General features: G+C 54.5%; 1 protein-coding gene across 2 annotated transcripts; it reads left to right on the top strand.

Moving 5' to 3' along the window:
- The first annotated feature begins 645 nt into the window (after positions 1–645).
- SHROOM1 (shroom family member 1) lies at positions 646–9,055 on the top strand. 2 transcript variants are annotated; one of them, XM_060177969.1, is made up of 8 exons: positions 646–779; positions 5,445–6,428; positions 6,519–6,574; positions 6,726–6,938; positions 7,114–7,683; positions 7,781–7,922; positions 8,032–8,304; positions 8,386–9,055. In XM_060177969.1, exons 2-8 carry the CDS (start codon positions 5,487–5,489, stop codon positions 8,716–8,718), a joined length of 2,529 nt encoding a protein of 842 aa, XP_060033952.1. In that variant the 5' UTR covers positions 646–779; positions 5,445–5,486; the 3' UTR covers positions 8,719–9,055. The 2 variants fall into 2 exon arrangements, with proteins under 2 accessions (XP_060033952.1, XP_007520002.2); XM_007519940.3 differs by lacking the exon at positions 646–779 and adding an exon at positions 4,281–5,319.
- The last annotated feature ends 662 nt before the right edge of the window (positions 9,056–9,717 follow it).

Raw genomic sequence — 9,717 nt, 5'->3', positions numbered from 1 at the left:
TGAAAGTGAATGTGGGTGGTGGTGGCCATCTCTTGCTTTCAGGGCCCGGCCTGGGGCTCGCCACAGAAGGAATAGTGGATTCACAGGGTCCAGTGTTCGCCGTTCCCTCCCTGTCCTCCAGCCTGAGTGTCCGCCCCCTGGCCCTGGGCTCGGCCCCAGAGCGGACACCACCGAGGGGGCGGGTAACTCCTGAGGCTCCGCGCTCCCGCCCCCGGCGGCCGGACGTGGCACCTCCCCTGCGGCGACCGGAGCCTGGAGGTGGGGTCGGAGCCCGAGTCCGGGGCTCTGATGTCACCGCGGGCGCTCAGCCGCGCTTCGTCCGCACAAGCTCTGGTAGGCGGCGGGGCAGGGGCCGGTAGCCAGGCCGGGGGCAGCGGGGGCTGCGCGGAGGGCTCACGGCGGGGCGGGTCTTCGGGGAGTAACCGGGAGGCCGCTGGATCCCAGCGCGCACGCTGCAGGAAGAAGCGCGGCGAGCGACCAAAGAAAGTTTGCGGTAGGCTCTTGCCCGGCGAATTCCGGCCCTTCTTCAGTTGCAAAGCCACCGGAGCATCCGCGTCTCTGCCGCCAATACCGCGCTGTCCCCCTGCACAGGTTCTGAGCTCTCTTTGCCCGACGGTGACCCCGGCAGGGAAGGCCGAGTAATGCGCGGGCCCGCGGCCATCCTGCGTCCGGGGGATCCCGCTCGGCCCGTGCGCAGCGTGACTCTGCCGCCCCCTGCGGTCGCCAGGCCCGTGCCTCTCTCCTTCCCGCGTTCACACTCGCACGGCTTGAAGCCCCAGGTACGTGGTCCGCCTCCCCTCCGCCGCAGCCTCCTCTCCCGGCTGCCGCCAGCTGCCCACATTTTCTGCCATAACACAGTCTCTGGAAACTCTATATTTGGGCTGGCCTGGTCTGTGGAAAGGGGGTGGGGGCTTGGGGAAATTGCTCAACCAGACCTAGTCCGGGGGTGCTGGAACTCAGGATATGGGCCAGGACCCAGAAATAGTGTGACAGGGAGATGCCTGGTGCAGGCAGTACCGCCTCCCGCGAGCCTAATGCTGAGGCAAGACCACCCTGGCCGGAGCAGATTTACAGAGGCCAGATGGGAAGATTGCCTTAGAGAGAGGGACTCTTAATTCTTGCTCATCGCTCATGATTGAAGCTTATGCGTTATTTGAGGTTGTCTGCTTCTCTGGTCACCTTTCCAGGCACTACTCCTTGTAGCCTTAGTGTGGTTTTACCCACCGGAAACTCTCCTCCTATTTCCCCACTAACCGCTATCAAAGAAAAGGGGGGGGGGGGATCTGCTTGCCTGGTTCATCTTCTCTGTTGAGATCCAGACCCACACTCCTGACCACTTGTCAGATTTGCCACAAGCACTGCAAAACCCCCACAGACCCCAGACTGAATAAGTACCAGGCCAGTCCTGTACCTCCCAGGCCTCCAGCTCTAAAACCACCGAAGTCATCTCTGTATCCTTCTCTCACAGTTTTATTCAAGCAACAAATATATATCAAATGTGCACACACGCACACACCCTTTTCAGAACTCCAATCTTATTTTTCTAGCAAAATACTGAATTCAGGGGGAGGTGGGTGGTAGCGCAGCAGGTTAAGCGCAGGTGGTGCAATGTGCAAGGACCAGCGTAAGGATCCGGGTTCCAGCCCCAGGCTCCCCACCTGCAGGGGAGTCGCTTCACAGGTGGAGAAGCAGGTCTGCAGGTGTCTGTCTTTCTCTCCCCCTCTCTGCCTTCCCCTTCTCTATTTCTCTCTGTCCTATCCAACAAGGACAGCATCAATAACAACAGTAATAACTACAATAATAAAACAAGGGCAACAAAAATAGAATAAGTAAATAAATATTTTTTTAAAAAGAATACTGAATCCAAGAAGCCCAAAGGTAGCACAGTGGAGTAGGGTGCTGTACTTGGGAACACAAGGTCCTAAGTTTAATTCCTGGCAACCCATATGCCAGAGGGATGCTCTGGTCGTGGGTTCTCTCTCTCTCCACTCTGTATATGTATATATATATCAGCAACACACTGAGCTCCAGCCCTTAGACAGACCATACAGCCACAGGGGCTGGCTAGTCTACAACAAACTCCCTGCAACTAGGCAAGTGTGAGAATCCCTTTCTTTGTGCTGAGGTCCCAAATCACACAGTATAAGAGCTGGAGCATTCTGACACCACAGGTTCTGCAAAGGGCAACATGTGAGCACCCTTCATGAGTTTCCACCCGCTGGGGTTAATACTGGAGTTATCCTCTAGGACAATTTAGCTTCAGCAAGAAGACATAGCTGTACACATTTCTAGCGTCCATTCAAGCTGTTTCTGTCTAGTGAATGCAGAATTCTTTGGCAGCACAATAATTCAGAAATGAGATATGTTTTTTTGAGGCCTCTTCTGAGGAAGCTTGTTTGTATTTGAGTAGATGCAGTAAGTCTGAATGTGTAGGCATGGATGGCAGAAGCCAGGGTAAACAGTGCCTCTTAGGCAGGCTCTGAAGGGGTAGAAGAGAGAACGTTGGTTTTTGGGCAGTTAACGATAGTTTCTCAGAGGAGAGTATCTTCCCAGGGGCAGTGGTTCAGAATAGCTTCTACTTTTCCTCAAGTTCTGAGTGCAAACACTTTGCAAAAGAGGTACCTGAGGGTGATGGTTACTTGAAGGGCTGGGTTTAGTGGCCATAATGATGCCTTAAGGTGGTTCTGGTCAAGGTGTTCTGGTCTCAGTTTGTTCAGGGTCCTTCTTGCCATGTAGGAGGAGGCACTGTCACTCCTTTTTAGGCTCAATGCCTGCATGAGAAATCCACTGCTCCTGGTGGCCATTTTTTCCTTTTTTGTTTTATTTTTTTTTATTATTATGATAGAGACGGAAATAAGGTGAGAGATGGGAAGAGCCTCCCCTGCAGATCAGGACTGTAGACTCAAACCCAGATCCACATGAGTAGTAACTTGTACACTTTACTGGTTGTGCCAAAATCCAGCCCACTCTCCCTTTAAGATTTATTTATTGACTGATGAGAAAGGAAGAAGGAGGAGAGAGAGAGAAAGAGAGATCAGAGTATCACTCTGGCACATGCAATGCCGGAGATCATACTCAGTACCTCATGGCCGAAAGTCCAACATTTTATCCATTGACCACCTCCAGGACCTCCAGAGCCACAAGGAAACATTTATTTATTTATTTATTTATTGGATAGAGACTGAGAGGGGAGGGGGAGATAGAAAAGGAAAGAAACAGAGACACCTGCAGTCCTACTTCACTACTTAGGAAGCTTCCCCCCCCCCCACCCCCGTAGGTAGGGACCAGGGGGCTTAAACACAGGTCCTTGTGCACTTTAATGTGTATGCTCAACCAAGTGTGCCACCAGCTGGCCTCACTCTTTTTACTACTAACCTGCCGATCTGTTTTGACCATCAGTCTGTAGTATCTTGGGTCTTGGGAAGGGGAGTGTGATCTCAAGAAGGGTAAGCCTGAACTCCAAAGAGTAGGTGGGAAGCTCAGATGAACCTATTTCTCAGTCCCCACCCAACCTGTAGGCCATCCTCCTCTGAATTCCCCACCAATCAGCCCAGGGATAATAAGCTCCAACCTCAAGTCCTCACAGCCCCTAGAAAGCCCCAGGTCCCCAAGATCAAAATTACTTTCACTCCTGTCTCAGACTCATGCACTCCGACTCTTTCCTCTGCTCCTTCTCCCGGTATCACAGATCTTTTGGTTAGTCCTGCTCCAAGCTGTTTCTAATAATGCATTAGTCACCTGGTTGGCCCATGTGGTGAATTGAATTCGTTCTGTCCTGTTCTTCAGAAAAGACTAATAGGGAGGGGTAGAGAGTAGGGGAAAGCAAAGAACCCTCTTCCTTTCTCCTCAAAGCTACAACTGCTCCCAACAAGTATTTTCCTTCCCTTGCCACTCAGCAAGTGTTCCTTTAACAATGACCACAGACCCAGAACTGGAGGTACAGGGATGAGTAAGTGTGTGACCAGAAGCTCAGGGCTGGGAATGGGAAGGGAATTACAAGCAAGCCCACAACTACAATGAGAGGTGCTGAGTGCTATGATGGGGGAAGTTTAGGAAACTACAGGGATCCCCAAAGGTCAGGAGACCTCTAAGCTGAGCACTATAGGAGGAGCAAGAGTAGTGTGACAAAGAGGGGTCTGAGCCTGTCATTCCTAGACAAAAGACAGTCTTCCAAGCAGGGGCCATATTATTCTGGAATCTGCCAATAGTTTGAGGGGGAGGTGGGGGCTGCTATTTTCCACAGTGGACAGAGTTGAGGCTTTGTTGGAAGCTTCAGGCAGCTGGGGGTGGGGTGAGGGTAAACTGCCTTTCAGCAGGGTTTGCTTCTAGGAAATTGCTTCTGGCTACAGTCAGTTTGGAGGCAGGCCCAGATTCCAGGCAGGGCTCTGCCTCTTACCAGCTGTGTGCTCCTGGGCAAATCATTTCCCCCCTAGAACCTTGGTGTCTTAACAGCAGTGGGGAAGAAGGTAGATGTTTGTAAAATGCACCTGGAACATTTTTGGCACACAGAGAGGGAGGGAGGCCGTGGAACTGCCCCTTGCTACCTGACCTGCCGTCTCCCCTCTTTCCCCCCTCCAGGGTTATTGTTAGGGGCTCAGTGCCTGCACCACAAATCCACTGCTCCTGATGGCCAATTAAAAAAAAAGTGTTGTTGCTGTTATTGTTGTTGTTGGATAGGACAGAGAAATTGAGAGAGGAAGGGAAGACAGAGGGGGAAAGCTATATACCTGCAAACCTACTTTACCACCTGGCCTGGTGAAGCGACTCCCCGCCTGCAGATAGGGAGCCGGGGGCTGGAACCTGGATCCTTGAGCCAATTCCTGCGCTTCTCACTGTGTGTGCTTAACCCAGTGTGCCACCGCCTACCCTTCCCTTTTAAAATTTTATTATCTTTATTTACTGGGTAGAGACAGTCAGAAATTGAGAGGGAAGGGGGAAGATATAGAGGATGAGAGACACCTGCAGCACTGCTTCACCACTGGCAAAACTTCCCCCTGCAGGTAGGGGGTGGGGGCTTGAACCCAGGTCCTTGAGCACTCAACCAGGTGTGTCACCACCCGGCCCCCCTCCCCTCATTCTTTCTTGATTTCCCTGTAATCTCTGAACCATCTGGACCATTGTTTGTCAGAGAAAGATCATGCAGAGTGGTTAACAAAGCTGCCAGGAAGCAGCTTGGCCTGGGTGGGCTGAGGCTGGAGAGGGGAGGAACATGGGCACATTTGAAACGCTCCAGGGTGGAGGTCCAGAGGAACTAGGCTAGATAGCAGAGCTGCCGGCCAGGATAACTCCCACAGGGGATTTATCTACTCCTTCCCAGAGGTGAGACCATCAACCTTGGGGGTGGGCTGGGAGTTCTAGTATCCATTTCACCCAAGATGGGTTGGTGCCAGCAGTAGGGACCATATGATATAGTCATCACCCACTACCCGGTCTTTTCCCCTCAGGTCCTACGGAGCTAGTCAGCTTCGACGTTCATCCGTGCAGCCATGGAGACCCTAGGTCCCGGGGACCACCGCGCCTCGCCAGCCTCGTCGTCCACTGGCAGCCTGGACTTGCGGCGGCTGTCAGGGCGCGCGGACTCGGCCTACAGCTCCTTCTCGGCGGACTCGGGCTGTCCCGAGCCGCGTTCGCTGTCGCCCGGCACCGACCTCCTCCCCTACCTAGACTGGGACTACGTGCGCGTGGTGTGGGGCGGCCCAACCTCGGGGGCGTCCGCGGGCCTCCCCGCATCCCCACCGCCCCTCCCCGCGCACGAGCGCAGCGCGCCCGGGCCTCCCCAGGCTGCGGGGCCGCTCAGCAGGCAGGCCACCCCGCTGCTGTACGCGCTGGCGGCTGAAGCAGAGGCGGCGGCGCGGGCTGCCGAGCCCCCCAGCCCGCCGGCCGCCAGGGCTGCCTACCGCCAGCGGCTGCAGGGCGCACAGAGGCGAGTGCTCCGGGAGACATCCTTCCAGCGCAAGGAACTCCGCATGAGCCTGCCCGCGCGCCTGCGGCCCACCTCGCGGCCCACCGTCTCCGCGGAGCCCGCCACCACGCACACGCGCTCCTTCTCGCTCAGCCACCCAGCAGTGGGAGTGAAGCCTGCGGATGCTCCCGCCCCCACCCGCCAGCAGAGGCAGTGGTGCTTCTCTGAGCCAGGGAAGCTGGACCGAGTGGGTCGGAGCAGTGCATTGGTGGGGGAATGCCCAGGTGAGGCCTGCTCCAGTCCTAGCCTCGCCAGATCCGAGCCCCAAGAGTTGCAGAAGCCGGCGCTAGCAGACTTCCGAGGCCACCAGGTCAGATGGTTGCCCAAGACCCAGCCCCGAAGCACGGAGGACTCAGAACGTGGGTCTCAGAAGCTTAGCTACAGACCTGCCAGTCGGAGTCTGAGTGCTTCAGGAGAAGGCTTGGATCCCTGGGGAGAGCCAGGAGGGGCAAAGTTTATTGTCCAGGTATGGAAGGTGGAGACTGAAGGCTTGAGGTGGAAAATATGTGAGATTGAAACCTTAAGCCACCTCTTATCTAATTGTTTGCCTTTCCAGGCTGTTCCCCAAGAGGCAGGAATCTCTAGACCATTGTACCAGAACAGACATCCCAGGTGAGAGACAGGGCCCACTCTGAGACATGGGCCAATCAACTCTCAGTCTGAACTTTCTGGTATGATTTTTTTTTTAAATCCACACCTTCTACTTACACGGCTCCCTTCCCCCCCACACCTTCCTGTCTCTCTGTGGGGTCTGTCCCTCCAGGTTCTTTACTAAGAGGGAGGCTGCTGTGGCGTGTCCTGCAGAGGGTCCCCAGAGCAGCCTTGCTGACTGTACGAAGAGGGTCTCAGAGACCTGCACTGTATCTCTTCGGCTCCCCTCCGTTCCTGATGATGATGAAGTTTTCCCCGAAGAAGCTCCACCGGCCAGAATGAGATCACCTGAAGACTCCCATGTCTCCCTGGGGGTCCTAGTCAGGTGAATTTCCTCTCTGTTCCCTCACACACCCCTGGGGCTAGAGGGTAGTGAACCCTTTCCTATTGGGAGCCTGAGGTCCTGTGTGGAGGGCTGGGAATAAGTAGGTGGTCCCTGAAAGCCACCATATGTCTCTGATCAGAGCTTTTACCTGACTCTGTGTCTCTTCCATTTGCAGTGTCCACACAGACCAGCAGCCTGGAGTTGGCTCCAACAGAAGTGCTGACGAGGCAGCAGCCCCCTCAGTAGATCCTCTCCGCGAATCCCCGGAGACTGCAAAGGCAGACAGCTGCTGGCAGGAGTTAAACAGTTGTGTGGACGTCTCCAGGGCCACATGCTATAGCCCCTCTGGGACTGCAAATGGTGACACCCCAACTACTGACTCCACTGAACTGCTGACCACTCATCTTCCTGCAGCATCAGAGAGTGAACCCCTCAAACCTCTCCTAGCTGATACCCTGGGACCTCCAGACAGTGATACCCCAGGCTCTCCTGATCACACTGCTCTGGCCCTGGCCATTGGTCAGACTAGTTCCAGGCCAGCATGGCCCAGTCCCTGCCTTCAGGAGCTGGTAAAAGAGCTGGCCAGACTAGACCCCTCTCTGAGTGACACTTTCACCACCTATTCCAGTCCTGAGCCACTCCTCACCCTGCTAGATGGGCTGGTTCCTTTACCAGAAGTCAGGGCTGCAATGAGGCCAGTCTATGGGGAGGCTGGAGAGGAAGCTGCTGGCACTTCTGAGTCAGGGTAAGTGAGGGGCACTGGGGACTGTGGGGACTAAGGGGATGCTAAGCCCTGGCTGTCAGAGACAGGACAACCCAGAAAGCTCTGGCTTTGTCCCCAGGTCTTATCTATTTAGTTCCACCCAGCTTCTGTCAACTTCTCAGGAGGAGGCAAGGCCTGAAAACCTGATCACCTGCCCTGCACCTCCCCAGCCATGTGGGCAGGGGCTTCCTGAGCCTAGTAATAGCAACCAAACCAAAAAGGTGAGTGTAGAGGGGCTGATGGTGGTTGGAGGCTGGGTAAAAAGCAATGGCCCAGAGTGTGAGCTGAGAAAACAGGGCCTGGTCTACCCTAAGTATGCCCTTCATTCAGAGATGCCTGGCAGACCTTCTGAAAAAGATGCTACAGGACCTTCAGACAGAGCAGGAGCAGCTGCAGAGGGTGGCTCAGGCCTGGGCCGAGAGTAGTGCTGCTCTGGAGGCGGCTGTCGGCCAAGCTTGTGCCCCTCGGGAGCTGGAGCGTTTCAGCAGGTTCATGGTTGACCTAGAGAGAGTTCTCGGCCTCCTGCTGCTGCTAGGTAGTCGTTTAGCCCGAGTGCACTGCGCCCTAGCCCGGCAGGATGCAGACAGTGACCCTGATGAGAAGGTAAGAGGGGGTCCGGCTGGGTGTGTAGGGGGGCATGGCAGCAAGAGATCATCCTGTTGAGCCTTCTCCCTGCGGCTGCAGGCCTCTCTGCTGCAACGACTCCGGCTCCTGCAGAGGCAGCAGGAGGACTCCAAAGAGCTGAAGGAGCATGTGGTGCGGCGTGAGCGGGCCCTGCGCGAGGTACTAGTGCGGGCTTTGCCGGCCCAGGAGCTGCGCACCTACTGTGCCCTGCTGGCCCGGAAGGCTGCCATCCTGGCCCAGCAGCGCAGCTTGGACGAGTGTGTTCGGCTCCTTCAGGACCAACTAGATGACCTCAGGAGTGACCTGGGCCAGCATCCTACTTCTCCGAGACTGGCCTGGCCTCCAGGGACTTGTCCTAGAGACAAGTCGCCCATCCCCCCTCTCCTCACTTAGTTACAGGCTATAGGGGGTGGGGAACCCTGCCCCAGTCTTGCCCATGGACGTTTGTCCTGTGCCTTTCCCTTGGATTGCGGAAGACCTGTTCCCAGAGTTGTCAGGATTCTTCTTCCAAGTGTCCTCGTGGTTTTTCTTACCCAAGTCTTGTGCTTTATTTGATAATTAATGGATTTGATAGGCTACACTATCCCAACCCCAGCTTTCTGTATGTGTGATGAGAAAAGAACTCCCTTAGTTGTTTGGAAAGAGAAGAGACAAGTGAGGAGCACTCCAATTTAATGCAAACCAGTCTTTTTTTTTTTTTTCCCCAATAAAAATTCATTCAAGAAGTATATGTCACCTAGAGCTTAACTTTGGGGAGGGGCTGGTTGGTTGTACGGGAGAGCGACTAGAGCTGTGGTCATATGGGGCCAAGGATCAACCAGGGCTGAAACCCCAAGGCCTCAAACTTGCAAAGCTACCCACTGAGCCACCTCCCCACTACTACAAGGGTATAGGAGGGACCTTATGTAGAAGCTACAGACCCCACCCCTCCCTGACTAGAATGGGAGAGGAATTTGTTGAAGGGTATCAGTCTGGACTTAAAAATAGGAGGAGCCAGGTGATGGTAGGCTCACACCTCATTACCACCAGCAGTGAGCTCAGGGCCAGAGAGTTCATTCACCAGATAGGGTACCATGTAACAGCCCAGGTTTGAGCCTCAGTACCACATGGGTTGTGCCAGTGGCACTGGAAGAAGTTCTAGTGTTTATCCTGCTTCCTGTCAGAATGAAAACAACCTGTGACCCAGAAGCAGTGGAATTGTACATATGGCAGACCCTGGCACTACAGGAGAAGAGAAAGAGAAAAACACCAGGAAGATTAGCATAATGGTTATACAAAAGTCTCTCATACCTGAGGCTCTGAAGTCTATGTTCCCAGTTTTTTAAATTTTATATTTATTCCCTTTTGTTTCCCTTGTTTTATTGTTTTAGTTATTGTTGTTGTTGGATAGGA

The sequence above is a fragment of the Erinaceus europaeus genome, chromosome 2 (genome assembly GCF_950295315.1).
Source record: "Erinaceus europaeus chromosome 2, mEriEur2.1, whole genome shotgun sequence".
NCBI lineage: Eukaryota > Metazoa > Chordata > Mammalia > Eulipotyphla > Erinaceidae > Erinaceus > Erinaceus europaeus.
The sequence above is the reverse complement of the archived record's forward strand: the minus strand, read 5'-3'. Positions and strand labels throughout refer to the sequence as shown.

Excerpts from the sequence above, each read along its gene's own strand:
- SHROOM1 (XM_060177969.1), top strand. The coding sequence starts at position 5,487 with ATGGAGACCCTAGGTCCCGGGGACCACCGCGCCTCGCCAGCCTCGTCG. Across the intron at positions 6,939-7,113 it reads TCCCTGGGGGTCCTAGTCAG|TGTCCACACAGACCAGCAGC; the intron begins GTGAATTTCCTC and ends TTCCATTTGCAG. Across the intron at positions 8,305-8,385 it reads ACAGTGACCCTGATGAGAAG|GCCTCTCTGCTGCAACGACT; the intron begins GTAAGAGGGGGT and ends CTGCGGCTGCAG.